This window comes from Triticum dicoccoides, chromosome 1A (genome assembly GCF_002162155.2).
Source record: "Triticum dicoccoides isolate Atlit2015 ecotype Zavitan chromosome 1A, WEW_v2.0, whole genome shotgun sequence".
Lineage (NCBI taxonomy): Eukaryota > Viridiplantae > Streptophyta > Magnoliopsida > Poales > Poaceae > Triticum > Triticum dicoccoides.
The window spans coordinates 4,797,845-4,813,988 of record NC_041380.1 but is presented as its reverse complement, the minus strand read 5'-3'; the positions used below and the strand labels follow the sequence as shown (position 1 = coordinate 4,813,988).

Below are 16,144 nucleotides of genomic sequence, written 5' to 3'. Positions count from 1 at the left end.
TCCTGAAATATTCATGCACAGAGCACAAAATTACTTCCCAAAAGATAGATAGCACAAAATTACGTCGTACATACAAGATTCAGGCCTGCAGTGAGCCTCTCACATGGTCATCTCATCGAAGCGGCGCTTCATGGCCTTCCAGCCTTCCTGACAGGAACGAACCACACCCCATCATTGATATATTTCCATCCCCATTACTCGTCAAAGGAGCTGCAGGCCACCACAATGGGCATGAGGTGAGAGGAAGGGGGTGGTCGAGGATGGAGTGGAAGGAGGTGCGGAGGGGACATGGGTGAGGTTACCTACGTGGTGAGGTCGGAGGCGACGATGCAGGGAGGCACGGCGACACGGGAGGCTGGCAGGGGTCGTAGTGCCATCCCCATGGCCAGGTCGATCCACTTTCCTCGCTGCCATCCGCCACTCCCATGGAGAGGAGACGGCGTGGCGCCCGCCGAGTGCAGCCGAGGCGGCGACCGGCGAAGTAGGCCGGTCGCCGCGCTGCCGCTGTCTTCGCCTCCTCTGTGGTATAACGGGCGACGAGTGCGCGAGGCAGTTCGGGGCGCAAGGGGAGGGGCCATGGCGGCGGAGGCGGCGCTGGGAGAGGGAGCGACGGGGATGCTCGGGCGCTGGGAGAGGGAGCGACGGCTGCGCACGGGAACGAGGCGATGGTTGCGGCTGCGGATCCGCGAAGACGACGGCGAAGGCACGGGATCGAGAGGAGCGTAGGTTTTTTTAGTGCGTGGGGGAGGGCGAAAAAAAACCAGCGAAAAAAATCGGACGAAAATAGTGGGACGAAAATAAAACCCGGAACGCGACCTATCAACTGAGACATTAGGAGTAGAGATACTCCACATGCTTTCCCTACGTGTAAAGACCCTATTTAGCCCCTATTTAGCCCCTAGTTAGGAGTTCTAATGGGTGAGCACGGATTTATTTTAAAAAATATTGTTAAAAAAGTTTATATATATTTTAAAAATATTACAAAAAGATAATAATATTTTTTGAAATGTTCATATATACACCAGAGTTATAGTTATAAATGAAGACAAAAATATAAATAAAATAAAAAATCAAACAAAAGGAAAAATAAGAGAACAACAAAAAATTAAAAACAAAAAAGCCACCCTGAATGAACCAAAAGAAATCAGTATAAAAACTTATAAAAACCAAAGAAAAAAGTATAGCTTTCACCCTCAAATCCACTCAATGTCTCCATAACCCCACAGTCAAATTTGGTCTGATTTAGACACTAAAAATGTCAATACCAGTTTAATCTAGCCTTGAGCGGTTTAGTGTCACATCAAGAGTGATTTTTCATCTTGTTTTGTGATTAGGCACTGATTTGTCGCTGACTTGACATGCTTATGTGGCAGCAGGTCGCTGAAAATAAGTGGTTGGCTATTCGTCTTCGTAGTGCAAAGAGGAAACCGGAAGGGCTGCAGCGCAGCCGTCCACACCAACTACAATTGCGTCGCTGTCCTTGCCGCCTAGATGAATAAACAAAAACCAGATGCAAAACCACTCTTGATCTGACACTAAACCGCTCAGGTCTAATTAAACTGGTATTGATATTTTTAGGGCGGCTTTGCTACATAAACGGAGGATTACGGGGCTTTACAGGCCTTGGCGCCCACCCCCACCAGTTAAAATCAAGGGGGGAGATTAATTAGGAGGACAGGGTTATTTAGCCTAATTAGAAAATGACAAGTCAGCTTATCCGTAAAGGTCCGTTGGTTTTGTCTGTGTGTCTAGCATTTTTGTTTTTAGGGTCTAAATCATACCAAAGTTGACTTTAGGGAGCTATGGAGACAATGGAGTGGATTTGAGGGTGAAAACTATACTTCTTTCAAAACCAAATAAAAACAGGGGAAACTGGCAATGGGCCGGGCCCATAGCAGTGAGCGGCAAACAATAACTGGCCCCTCAGGCAGTTTTTGGGTTTGGTTCGCCCCTAGCAGCCCGCCCCGTCGCCGTTGTCCGTCCTCCAAGCTGCGCCGGGCCGAGCTCCCGGCGGCCGACCCCGACCCTGACCCCGACCCCGACCTGCCTCCTCAGTGGAGGGGGCAACACTTCGCTGCGGTTGGCCCGACGAGTCCTTGTCGGAAAGAGAGGGCTCGCCATTGCCGAGCCTGGAGAGGAAGAAGAGGAGGAGACCCTCGAGAGGTACAAGCTTACCTTCAAGAAGCCTCTGACTGACAGGCAAATCGATGCCCTCTCTGCTCTGGCCAAGTCTGCCTCCGTTAGGAACGCCCAGAAGGGGCGGCGTACCTGATGCTGCTCTGTTTTTGTTGTTGTTGTTGTTTTCCGTCGATTGAGTTCTTATGATTAGCGCAAATATCTTAGCATGGAATGTTCGAGGGCTTAACAACCCTGCTCGTCGTGGGGTGGTCAGAAATGTTGTACTGTTGCATAGCCCGACAATTATCTACCTGCAAGAGTCGAAGCTAGCAGTGGTTGACAGTATGATCATTAGTCAAGTCTGTGGTCCAAAGTACACAGAGTTCTTATTCGAGCCTGCTTTGGGTACTAGAGGTGGTTTAATTGTGGCTTGGGACCCCGATGTGGTTGATATAAACCTCCTTGCTCAGCAGAAATCTTTCATTGCCGTCGATTGCTGTTGGAGGCTGACAGATACTAAGTTCAGATTAGTCACAGTCTATGGACCTCGGTCTGATGCTGACAAGCTAAAATTCTTAGATGATCTGAGACCAATGTGTCATTCCAATCTTCCTTGCATTTTCATTGGTAACTTCAATCTTATTGTCGATGCTTCGGACAAGAAGAACATGAATATAAATTGAAGAATGATGGCAGCTTTTAGGAGATTTATAAATGAGCTGGAGCTTAGAGACATGTACCTCCATGGCAGAAAATATACTTGGACCAACGAACAGCAAATTGCAACAAAAGTAAAGTTGGACAGGGTGCTCTATAATGATCCATGGATGACAGCACACCCTTGTTGTCTACTTGCTGCCCTTGCCACAGACATGTCTGATCACTGCCCATTGCTGCTCTCCACTGATGTTTCCTTCAAGCCTCCAAGACACTTCAGATTTGACAATTATTGGGTAAAGTTCGAGGGGTTCAATCAGCTTGTACTTGACTATTGGGCACAACCAACCAATTGCTCGGACCCGTATCTACGACTGCACTGCAAGCTCACAAGAATGGCCAGAGCCTTTAGAAAGTGGAGCACTGCTCACATCGGAGACCTCAAGCTCCGTGCGGCAATTTCTAGTGAGCTTATTGGACAGTTGGACGCTGCCCTAGATGAAAGGGATCTATCTGACGGTGAGAGACGGTTAAGGGCAGCCCTGAAGATGAATCTGCTTGGTATTGCAGTTGTTCAGCGTGCTCACAGCAGACAACGCTCTAGAATTGATTGGTTGAGAGATGGAGATGCCAACACTTCCTTCTTCCAAGCAAAAGCTCTAGAATTGATTGGTTGAGAGATGGAGATGCCAACACTTCCTTCTTCCAAGCAAAAACTTCGGCAAGACGACAAAAGAATTTTGTGCTAAATTTGCTGCACAATGGGGCAGTTGTCACTAGCCAAGAAGAGAAATTGCACGCTGTTTGGGAGCATTTCTCCTCGGTTTTGGGTTCTAGAACTCAAAGAGGCTGCTGCATAAACTTTGCTGCTCTTGGCATCAACCCGATTGATTTAAGCAGTATTGACGGACCCTTCTCGGAAGATGAAGTGAGAGCTGTTGTTATGGATCTGAACCCCAGAAAAGCACCCAGCCCTGATGGTTACACGGCACTGTTTTTCCAGAATTGCTGGGATATAATAAAAATGACATAATGTGTGCAATCAAAGCTTTTGAAGGGATGAACATTGCGAACCTTGCCAGCTTAAATAATGCCACGTTGATTCTCATCAGGAAAAAGGCTGATGCTCTTGAAGCCAAAGATTATAGGCCTATAAGTCTGCTCACCTTCTTCGCAAAGCTAGTCATGAAAATTCTTGCACGAAGATTACAACCAAGGCTGAAGGAATTAGTATTGCCTTCGCAAAGTGCTTTCATCAAAGGAAGAGCGATTCACGACAACTTTATGTTTGTCAAAGGCATGGTCAGGTCCCTCTACTTGAAGAAGATTCCATCCATTATGCTCAAGCTAGACATCGAAAAGGCATTTGATAGTGTCTCTTGGGAATTTTTGTTGGAGGTCCTTGCGGCCAAAGGGTTTAGCCAAACTTGGAGGAACTGGATCGCCTCCATGCTCGCCTCGTCTTCAACCAGAGTCCTTGTCAATGGGGAGCTCACTGACATAATTATACACCGAAAGGGCCTAAGGCAAGGTGACCCGCTGTCTCCGCTCCTGTTTATGCTAGTTATGGACATTCTCGATGCATTGGTGAGGCATGTTGTCTCTGCCAAAGTATTACCTCCCTTTGGAAGAAACCTACCAACATTGCGAGCCTCCCTTTATGCCGATGATGTGATGATTTTTGTCAAGCCCAACCCACAAGAAATCACAACGGTGAAGATGATCTTGGAAGTATTTGGAAATGCAACCGGCCTTTGGACTAACTTCAGCAAAAGCAATTTATGCCACATCCGGTGTGATAACATTGATATCCATCAGCTGGCCATGATCCTGCAATGCCCAATCAAGGAGTTCCCTGTCACTTACCTTGGGATGCCCCTAAGCTTTACAAGACTCCAGAAAATTCACTATCAACCTATCTTTGACAAGCTCAAGCGGAACACCTCTGGATGGATCAAATTAATGCTACCCACTGCTGGCAGACTTGCCTTGATCACCTCGGTTTTATATGCTCTGCCTATCTTTCAGATTTTGGCCATTGAGCCCCTAAGTGGGTGGTAAAAAAGTTTAACAAGGGCTGCAGAGGATTCCTTTGGGCAAATAAAGATGAGGCAACTGGTGGAAAATGTCTAGTCAATTGGAATCAGGTGTGCTTGCCCAAGAAACTTGGGGGGCTCGGAATCCCTTGTTTAACCCGAAAGAGTGAGGCAATGAGATGCAGATGGCTTTGGCTGTCGTGGATGGAACCTGATAGGCCTTGGCACGGCTTACCTCTACCAATCAGCACCTCGGTCAGAGCTCTTTTTGAGGCATCAGTGCAGTTTAATATTGGAAACGGTGCCAACACAAAATTCTGGATTGACCCTTGGCATCAAAGGGAAAGTTTCTCCAGAAGGTTCCCTGAGCTTTTCAACCATTGCACGATCAAAACAATCTCCATCAGATGTGCCCTTGCTGATGGAAAGTGGATGAGACATTTCAAGGGAAACCTAACTCAACAAGTCATCACCCAATTCACGACCCTTTGGAATGACCTGCAGTCGATCCAGCTCACTCAAGCTCATGAGATTCACTTACCTGGCGCTAGACTAGCAATGGTCAGTTCTCCTCCAGCTCGGCCTATGCTGCCACTCTCACTGCCAACATTAAACCACCATTTGCGAAGCTCGCCTGGAGCTCGGATGCCCCGCCCAAATGCCAGTTTTTCGTTTGGCTAGCTGCGCAAGATCGATGTCTAACGGCGGACAACCTTGCTAAGCGAGGATGGCCCCATAACCCGCAGTGTGTGCTTTGCCTACAAGAACCAGAAACTGCTGCCCACCTACTTGCTTCTTGTCCTTATGCGAAGGAAGTATGGCACATGACACTCTGCAAGCTGAATATGAGCTCTAATTGGGCAGCAACCGATGATGATTCCCTTGTAAGCTGGTGGCATCGTACAAATTCTTCCATGGGAAAGGAAAAAGCGAAATCTTGGAGATCAATTTTGGCACTGGTATGGTGGAACCTCTGGAAAGAAAGAAATGATAGAACCTTCAGAAATAGTTCTTGCCGCCCCACACAAGTGTTCCAGAAGATTCAACTAGAAGCGAAGGACTGGGTTGATGCTGGACGAAAGCGTGCAATGGCTCTTGTAGAGCGACCCCTAAAGCCAGACTGATGTATTTCTGTTGTATCTCTAAACTCATTCCCCCCTTCTCTAATCTTACTTTTGTAACTGTTTATTTCTCCTACTCGCAATGAAAAGCAGTGGCCCTGCCTTTTCGTCAAAAAAAAAGCATCATTGCAGACAACAACCCAAAGGAAGTGTCGCATGTGGATACTACATCTAAGCAAATATAAGTATAAACACTACATATATTTTACAAGCTACCTACAATATAATTATATTTTTGCATTCTTAGAAATTGACAAGCGAATAAAAAGAGAAATATCAAGAACACAGGACACCAATTTTTACATGGAAAACCCTTGTGGGAAAAATCACAGGCACACGATGGTTATCTTTCATTGCATAAGGAGAGTGTCTAAAAATACGTAGACTTATAATAAGCCATCAACCCATCCCATGTTGGAATACATGGGGTATATATAGGTGGCATATGGGTGACTCAAGTCAAAAGTGGAAACATTTTATCGACTTCCACCATGATAGACCATGGCTTCTCACTAGAATTCGGATCATACATCAACATGCATCGCATGCTGTAATGTAAGTGCGCTGAAAGGCACGGGACTTGGACTAGAACAAGGTTGCTGGATGAGCATTTGGTATGCCTTCCGCATGGTTGGCCTTGCTTGTGGAGAAGATTCCAAGCAAGAGAAGGCCAGGTTGACGAGCAGAGCTAAGCTCTTCTCTTCTGTTGTTGTTGGTGTCGTCGGCCGTTGGTCTAGAATATCTTTCACCAGCATAGCTTCTTCCCCACTTGCCAAACTACCGTCTAGGAGATCCCTTGGGTGCTTGCCCATCACTAGCTCTAGCACAACAAGGCCAAAACTATAGACGTCACATTTCTCCGTCACAACAGATGTGTATGACAGTTCTGCACAAAATCAAGTCATTAGAATTAGGAACAAATGGATAGAGATGAATACTTTTGATGTGAGAAACAAGGTTATACTCGTACATACCAGGAGCCATATAGCCGTACGTTCCTGCGAGTGCGCTCCAGTTTGATGAATCGGGCTTAAGAATCCTTGCCGTGCCGAAATCCGAGACAAAAGCCTTGAAGGATGTATCAAGCAATATGTTGTTGCTTGTGATATCTCGATGGATTATAGGTGGACTGCATTCGTGGTGCAAATATAATATTGCTTGAGCCACATCTGTTGCAACAGCAATTCTCTTAGTCCAATCTAATTCCTTTGCTAGCTCCTCGTTTTCCAATATTCCGTGGAGGCTTCCCTGCTGAATGTAGTCATAGACGAGAAATTTATACGCTGGATGGGAGCAAAATCCATACATTTTGACAATGCTTCGTTGTCGGATCTGTGTTAAGATTTCCATTTCACTACGAAATCTTCTTTCATCATTCAACTCTTCTTCAGTCTGATGAAGCTTCTTCACAGCAACCAGCTGCCCGTCTTGGAGTTGTGCCTTGTAGACTTTGCCATATCCCCCTGTTCCAATGATGTACTTATCATCAAAGTCTTCTGTTGCCCTTACAATATCATCAAATGCTAATCTTCCATCGAAATTCCAAAGAGAGAATAGGTCCCTTGCTTCAGCGGTAACACTTTCTTGTGGATTTCTCTTCTTACGAGTAAGTATTATTATCACAACAATTGCAGCAACAATGACGAAACCCATCACAAGAACAATTGGCAAAAGAAAACCAAGTATCTTCCCCTTTTTGTGAGCAGCTATTGGGGTTGAATAACAAGGTGGCATGCCGGAGAAGTTACCACACAGACCTTTATTGGGAAGAAACCAACTTGCTGAAGCATTTTGGAGTAGCCGTGCTGTTGGGACTGGTCCTTCCAAGTCGTTGTAGGACACATCAAGTGTTGAAAGGCTAACGATGCTTGCAAAGGAGGATGGAATGCTGCCACTGAACTGATTATGTGATAAATTCAGATATTCTAGCATCTCCAACTTCCCAAGTTGTTGTGGCAACACACCGCTGAGGTTATTGTTGCTCACATCTAACATGATTTGCAGGGCTGCTAAATTTCCAATCGCAGCAGGCAAATTGCCACTAAAGTTGTTGTTGTTGATCTTCAAGGACTGTAGTTTCATGCAGGCCCCTAGTTCCTCTGGTATTAATCCACTCAATCTATTCCCAGATATATCAAGGTATCCTAGATTGCTTAGCTTTTCTATCTGTGTAGGTATTGCCCCAAATAATTGGTTCGATGATAAGTTCAGGCTATATAGATTATTTAAAGTGCAGATTTCTGGTGGAATCTCACCGGTGAGATGATTATAATCGAGTGATAGGTATACTAGGTTGGACAATTTTGAAAGGAATGGAGGTATGGAACCCGTGATCATATTTTGTGCTAGATTTAGCACTGTTAGTTGGGTGCATGCACCTATATTTGGTGAGATGTGCCCAGAGAGTCTATTCGATGCCAAGCGCATCTTTGTGAGTTGTGGATACACACCAAAATGCCGAGATATATCTCCTGTTAGTTTGTTTGACCGAATGTCAATTCGAACCAAACTAGTACATGTCTTCAAACTGCTTGGAATGGGGCCATTGAACATATTAAAAGAGACATCGAGATATTGAAATCTGTCACCTGAACATATATTTGCGGGTAAAGGTCCTGAAAGTGAGTTTCTAGATAGTCCAAGACGAACAAGGCTTATGAGATCTCCAAATTCTTGAGGAAGAGTGCCTGATAATTTGTTGTCAAAGATTTGCATGTCTTGGATGCTTTGCAGCCTTCCCAAAGTTTTTGGCATTGATCCCGTAATTTGGTTCTGATACAAGCCTAAATATTCAAGGTTCATCAGATTGCCAATTTCCTTGGGTATGGAACCGGTTATCTGATTTTGAGGGAGATGCAGTTCTACTAGCTTGGTTATATTTCCTAGGCTATTAGGAATAGATCCAGATATTTGGTTGTCGAACAAGTCTAAAATCCAGAGGTTCAGCAAGTTTCCCAATTCTAAAGGTATCGGACCTGTGATTTGATTTGTATAGAGATAAAGATCATTGAGCATAGTGAGGTTGCCTAGTTCTGGGGGTATTGAACCAGTGATTTGATTTCTGTCGAGCCAAAGTTCATTTAGCATAGCGAGGTTGCCTAGTTCTCGGGGTATTGGACCTGTGATCCGGTTTTCGAAAAGAAAAAGTTGGTTTATCCCAGTGAGATTGGTTATGGGGATTGGAATTGGGCCTGAAAAATTATTTGAACAAAGATCAAGAGTTTGCAAATGGACTAGCCTGCCTAGTTCTTGGGGTATAGGCCCTGAAAGTTGATTACTATAGAGCAACAAAGTATTTAGTTGGGTTAGGTTTCCAAGGGTTTTTGGTATCGTGCCACTTAAGGTGCTGTTGCTTAGCTGTAAAAGTTGTAGGTTGACAAGCCTTCCAATCTCCTCAGGAATGGGACCTGATACCATGGTTTGGTGAATGAGAAGATCAGTTAACATTGTGAGGTTGCCCAAAGATGCAGGGATATGCCCTGCGAGTTTGTTGAATGAGAGATCGAGCAGCTTGAGACTTTGCAGGTTACCAATCTCACTAGGAATTTTCCCTGTGAGCTGGTTGTAGGTAAGGTTAAGCACCGAAAGTGCTGACAGGGAGTTGATACTAGGGGGTAGTGCACCATGGAGACTGTTGTTCCGAAGGTCAATATATTCGAGGAATGGAAGGGCTGAGAAGTTGAGCTCACCAAGCTGACCATGGATGCCTGCATCAGGCAGGGATATGTTGGTGACCACCCAGGGCATGCGGCGGCCATGGCGGATAGCCGTGCACATGATGCCCGACCAGTTGCAGGGCCTGGTGTTTTCCTGCCAAGAGCTCATCTGCAGCGGTGTGCTCGCAAGTGTAGCTTTCCAGTGGAGGAGGGCCATGTGTTGAGACCTCAGTGAGATCCCTCCATGGTGCGCCGCATGCGCTTCTTTCAAGAGAAGAAGGCACGACACAAGCAGTAGGTAGAACCAAGGTGTTGAGCAAGATGGCATTTTGCTCCGTAGTGTTTGCATCTTGTGTTTGGTTGGGAGATGTGATTCCATGTGCACAGCAACTCTATTTATATTAAACCAGCATGTCGTCCATTGTTATGAGGTTCTATGTAACACACAGCGGTTGAGAAGAAGGCATGACACCAGCAGGAGGTAGAGGCAGGACAAAGATGGCATCTTGCTGCCAGTGTTTGCATCTTGTCTTTGGTCAATACAGATCCTGGAGCCCCAAGTCTTGTTGGAATTCTATTGATGTTAAAAAAATAAAGGTGTCAGTGTTTAATTTTGGTCAATACAGATCCTGGACCCCAAGTCTTGTTAGAAGTCTTTTGTAAAATGAGGCAGTGGCTGCTACTTCTGGAATTTATAAAGACTAAACAACCAAGCAGCCTCATGACCACATTGACTGAAGAGAAGTTCCAAGTTCAAGTGATTGACTTGGTAAACATGTACTACTATTTCTGTACGCGTTGATTGACGTGTAACATCCAACACGCCAATATTCCCAGGTATGACCTTTGCAATTTACGAGTAGTAATCAAAAGTGTGCAAATTCTTAATGTCGCTTGCATACTTTGGTAGCACATAGCAGTACATAGAGATGTACTATAATACAAGATGGCAGAAACGGCAGTAAACACTTTCACATACAGTAAGTTTTAGCTGGACTAAACTTTAACACTGAAACATTTATTTTTTTAACATCAATAGAATTCCAACACTGAAACACTTATACACGGCAGTAAACACTTGTACACACGGTAAGTTTCTTACTATCGTTTGCATACTTTGATAGCTCCGAGTGCGACGTCTGATATAGCATTTTCTGTAGTAGTAGTATTTGGGGCTCCATGAACTTTGGAAACAGTTACCTTTGTTGAGCACCCGTGGCCTATCATCTTGTTGTACGATGGACATTATCTTGAGCTCTGAATCCTCTGCTCAGCATCTCAGACAACAGATGAACAAGTTCCATTTGCTCGATTGATTCCAGTATCTGTGAACGCCTAAGCTTGTCTCTCAACCGGCGGAACAGTTTTTTTTCAGCATGCTTTTTTCTGAAATGGTGCTTGCTTTTTTTCTTATTGTGCAGGAGGCTGAACTGGGACTACCTACAGTACAGTGCTGCATGCATCGATCCGTACCTGAATCTAACAAGAAGTATACACTACGGTTGCGGTTTGATCTCGAGGTAAATTAATGGTCGACACCTTCGGTTATGCATGGACACAAGTACAATTCTTTGAACGATGGAACTAATGTCTCTTCCCCTTGTTTGTTTTGCAATAACAGGGATTTGTTAGCATTTTTTGAGGTTAAGTTGGCATCCACTACTCTAGTCAGTACTGGCAGTTGAATTTCTGCGGTCGAGGTTAAGTTGAGATACAACTAGTTAAGTTGAATTTTGATGAGATTTTTCGAGGCTGAATTGGCATCCACTACTCTTGTCAGTGTGTACACATACGGAGAAAGCAAGTGCAGCAGGATGGTGTTAGACTATGTATAACTTCTGTACCTATGTATATTGTAACACAACCATTATATATAATGAGATAAGCCATCCCTAGAGGGTTGTGCTGGTTCCCAAAACTTATTGTCTTACATGGTATCACGCTAGGTTACGATCGCTTCCGCTTCTAAACCCTAATACCCGCACCGCCGCCGCAGCCGCCGCAGCCGCCGCCGCCTTCACCGCCGCCGCCGCGCCACCGATCGCGCCGCCGCCATGTCGAGCGCCGCCACCACCGGTTCCACTGCTGCGGGCTTCCTCCCGGCCTCTCTTGCGGCTCTGCTCAACCTCCCGCTCGATGCCGTCTCCGTTCCGGCTCCGACCGGGACAAGGAGCATCGGCTCCGTCTTCTCCACGCCGCCGGCGCCCTCGCTCGGGCGTGACCTCGTGGTCCACACCGCGGCGCCGCCGTCCGCTGCGGATTCCGCAGGCGTCGTCCCGCCGCTCCTGTCGCGAGCGGATCACACCGCCCCGCTGGCGGGGTTGGCGGCGTCCGCCCCGGCCGTGGGCCTTGCGGCGTCCGCACCGGCCGCGAGCTTTGCGGCGCCCGCCCTGGCTGCGGTCCCGCCTCCTCCCGCATCGGCTTCGGTGCCTCCGGCTGCCTCCATGGTGTTTGCACCCCAGGCAGCCTCCTCGATGGGATCGTCTTCGCCGCCGCCGTTTCACTTCGGTCATCTCATCACCATCAAGCTCTCCGCAGACAACTACATCTTCTGGCGTGCGCAGGTTCTCCCGCTCTTGGGGAGTCACTACCTGCTAGGCTACGTCGACGGATCGCTTCCCTGCCCACCCGCGCTGGTAGACAGCGTGCACGGTCCGGTCTACAATCCGGCCCATCGCGTCTGGACGGGGCAGGACCAGGCGAACCTCTCCTCCATCCAGGGGTCGCTCTCGCCGGCAGTTGCCGGCCTTGTTGTCTTCGCGAAGACGTCTCATGAGGCCTGGACCATCCTTGAGCGCACCTTTGCAGCGCAGTCCCAGGCTCGTGTCTCTGCACTCCGTCGCCAGCTTGGAGAGTGTCAGAAGCTTGACTCCACGGCCACTGAGTTCTACAACAAGGTCAAGGGCCTTGCCGACACATTGGCCTCCATTGGACAGCCCCTCACCGACTCCGAGTTCAACTCGTTTATTGTCAATGGTCTTGATGAGGAGTATGATGCCTTAGTCGAGATTATCAACGAGCGGGGTAACTCGACACCCATGTTGGCACACGAGGTTTTCTCTCGGCTTCTTCTCACTGATCTTACGGTCAAAGATCTTGGGAAGCTTCACTACTTTCTTGGAGTTGAGGTCACTTCTCGTGCTACTGGTCTTGTCCTTACGCAGAAGAAGTACTCCTTGGAGTTGTTACAAAAAGCCGGCATGCTGAAGTGCAAACCGACCACCACACCCATGTCGTCTACCGACAAGATAACAGCTGTTGATGGTGAGCTTTTGTCTCCTGCGGATGCCACAGAGTACAGAAGCATTGTTGGTGGACTTCAGTACTTGACGATCACGAGACCAGATATCTCTTATGTTGTTAACAGGGTTTATCAGTATCTTCAGGCTCCCAGAGATACTCATTGGGCTGCTGTTAAACGCATTCTTCGTTATGTTCAGTTCACCCTGACTTTTGGTATGCATATTCGGCCGACTTCCTCTCGGGTCCTTTCGGCCTTCTCTGATGCAGATTGGGCTGGTAGCCCAGATGACAGGCGATCCACGGGGGGTTATGCAGTATTCTTTGGCTCTAATTTGATCGCCTGGAGTGCTCGGAAACAGGCTACTGTGTCACGTAGCAGTACTGAAGCTGAGTACAAGGCTGTGGCTAATGCTACTGCAGAGATTATTTGGGTGCAGTCTTTGCTTCAGGAGTTGGGTTTGTCTCAACCACAGCCTCCTATTCTTTGGTGTGATAACATCGGTGCTACATACCTTTCTGCAAATCCAGTATTTCATGCCCGAACGAAACACATTGAAGTTGACTATCACTTTGTACGGGAACGTGTATCACAGAAGCAACTTCAGATCAAGTTTATCTCGTCTAAGGATCAACTTGCAGATATCTTCACTAAGCCTTTACCACTGCCACAGTTTGAGGCTTGTAGGCGCAATCTTACCCTTCTCAGTTCTTTAGAAAGTGGCTAAGATTGAGGGAGGGTGTTAGACTATGTATAACTTCTGTACCTATGTACGTATTGTAACACAACCATTATATATAATGAGATAAGCCACCCCTAAAGGGTTGTGCTGGTTCTCAAAACTTATTGTCTTACAGATGGCAATCATCCTGATATATGGTGGACATCATCTTGTTGTATGATGGACGGACATTATCTTGGGCTTTGAAACCTCTGCTCAGCATCTCAGATGCATGGCACCTAACCAAGTTCCATTAGCTCGATTGATTCCAGTCGCTGTAGATGTCTAATTAAGCTTGACTCTCAACCACTAGAATGATCTGCTCAGCTAATTCCTTTTGTCTGACCGGGTGCTCATTTTTTTCTGCTTGTGCAGGACAGGAGGATGAACTGGTACTACCTACGGTACAGTAGCAAACACATGGATTCAAATCTACTCCCTCCGTTCGGAATTACTCGTAAAAAAATGAATGTATCTAGATGTATTTTAGTTGTAGATACATCCACTTTTGTGACAAGTAATTCTGAACGGAGGAAGTATATGCTATGGTGTTGGTTTGATCTCGACGTAAATGGTCGACGCCTTTGTTTGTGCATGGACAGATTCGTTGTTAATTAGCATGTCTGTGATGGACTGATGGCACAAGCTGAGTTGAATCTCGATGGATTTTTTAGGTTGAATCTGTTTCAACTTCTCTTATTAGTGTATATACACACGACCTAGCTACTGGAGAAAGCAAGCACTTAATTGCCAAGGCTAGTGGTTTGGCTGAGACTAGAGATGCAGCAGAGTGGTGCAGGATAGAACACTGATCTGCTTGTGCAGGAAGAGGAAGAGTGCACACAAGTAGTATACACCTCTTGTTGAAAGTGGAAGGCCATCTACCTGCTAGCCTGATGCCAAATGGCAAGATTCATGTGCAGTAACTACTGCGTACGTTTGTATTTACTCTGCATAGTAGCTTTTTTCTTAAGTCAAACTTTAATTTGTAAATTTTGACCAAATTTTTAGAAAAAAAATGGTTAACATCTTCAATGCGAAATCAATCCTATTGGATTCACCATTGAATATATTTCCACATCATATATATTTGTTGTTATAAATATTTGTATCATTTTCTATGAACTTGATTAAACTTTCTAAAGTTTGACTTAGGAGGAATATAATATGCAGGGTGAATAAAAATAGAGAGAGCATTTATTTTTACAATGAAAAAAAAGTGTATCATATTTGATATTCATCAATGAAAACAGTAGCCTTACAAAGAAAAAGATACCATGACACTAACATGCCCACTGAAAAATAATTATGAACTACGAACAAGATGAGTCCGCGCACCTCTGGCCGCCGACGATACCGCTAGAAGGGAGAGATCGAGGTAGCAACGTGTAAAGACCCTATTTAGCCCCTAGTTAGGAGTTCTAATGGGTGAGCACGGATTTATTTTAAAAAATATTGTTAAAAAAGTTTATATATTTTTTAAAAATATTACAAAAAGGTAATACTATTTTTTGAAATGTTCATATATACACCAGAGTTATAGTTATAAATGAAGACAAAAATATGAATAAAATAAAAAATCAAACAAAAGGAAAAATAAGAGAACAACAAAAAATTAAAAACAAAAAAGCCACCCTGAATGAACCAAAAGAAATCAGTATAAAAACTTATAAAAACCAAAGAAAAAAGTATAGCTTTCACCCTCAAATCCACTCAATGTCTCCATAACCCCACAGTCAAATTTGGTCTGATTTAGACCCTAAAAATGTCAATACCAGTTTAATCTAGCCTTGAGCGGTTTAGTTTCACATCAAGAGTGATTTTTCATCTTGTTTTGTGATTAGGCACTGATTTGTCGCTGACTTGACATGCTTATGTGGCAGCAGGTCGCTGAAAATAAGTGGTTGGCTATTCGTCTTCATAGTGCAAAGAGGAAACCGGAAGGGCTGCAGCGCAGCCGTCCACACCAACTACAATTGCGTCGCTGTCCTTGCCGCCTAGATGAATAAACGAAAACCATATGCAAAACCACTCTTGATCTGACACTAAACCGCTCAAGTCTAATTAAACTGGTATTGATATTTTTAGGGCGGCTTTGCTACATAAACGGAGGATTAGGGGGCTTTACAGGCCTTGGCGCCCACCCCCACCAGTTAAAATCAGGGGGGGCGATTAATTAGGTGGACAGGGTTATTTAGCCTAATTAGAAAATGACAAGTCAGCTTATCCGTAAAGGTCCGTTGGTTTTGTCTGTGTGTCTAGCATTTTTGTTTTTAGGGTCTAAATCATACCAAAATTGACTTTAGGGAGCTATGGAGACAATGGAGTGGATTTGAGGGTGAAAACTATACTTCTTTCAAAACCAAAAAAAAACAGGGGAAACTGGCAATGGGCCGGGCCCATAGCAGTGAGCGGCAAACAATAACTGGCCCCTCAGGCAGTTTTTGGGTTTGGTTCGCCCCTAGCAGCCCGCCCCGTCGCCGTTGTCCGTCCTCCAAGCTGCGCCGGGCCGAGCTCCCGGCGGCCGACCCCGACCCCGACCTGCGTCCCCGCCGCGCCACGAACCCCCACCACCGAGCTTCGGGCCGCGTCAG

The 16,144-nt window shown here is 45.8% G+C and overlaps 1 protein-coding gene across 1 annotated transcript; it reads right to left on the bottom strand.

Moving 5' to 3' along the window:
• Positions 1-6,456: 6,456 nt before the first annotated feature.
• Positions 6,457-9,916, bottom strand: LOC119356310 (probable leucine-rich repeat receptor-like protein kinase At1g35710). The gene is made up of 5 exons (XM_037623582.1): positions 9,211-9,916; positions 8,383-9,123; positions 7,349-8,094; positions 6,907-7,180; positions 6,457-6,818 (listed from the first exon to the last, which is right to left on the bottom strand). The coding sequence occupies exons 1-5, from the start codon at positions 9,914-9,916 to the stop codon at positions 6,457-6,459; spliced, it is 2,829 nt and encodes a 942-aa protein (XP_037479479.1).
• Between the last annotated feature and the right edge of the window lie 6,228 nt (positions 9,917-16,144).

Bases quoted from the DNA above. Each gene is read 5' to 3' on its own strand.
- LOC119356310 (XM_037623582.1), bottom strand. From the start codon at position 9,916: ATGCCATCTTGCTCAACACCTTGGTTCTACCTACTGCTTGTGTCGTGC. The intron at 7,181-7,348 runs GTTGCTGTGAAG...TACATTCAGCAG, and splicing joins AACTCCAAGACGGGCAGCTG to GGAAGCCTCCACGGAATATT. The intron at 6,819-6,906 runs GTATGTACGAGT...GATTTTGTGCAG, and splicing joins GTACGGCTATATGGCTCCTG to AACTGTCATACACATCTGTT.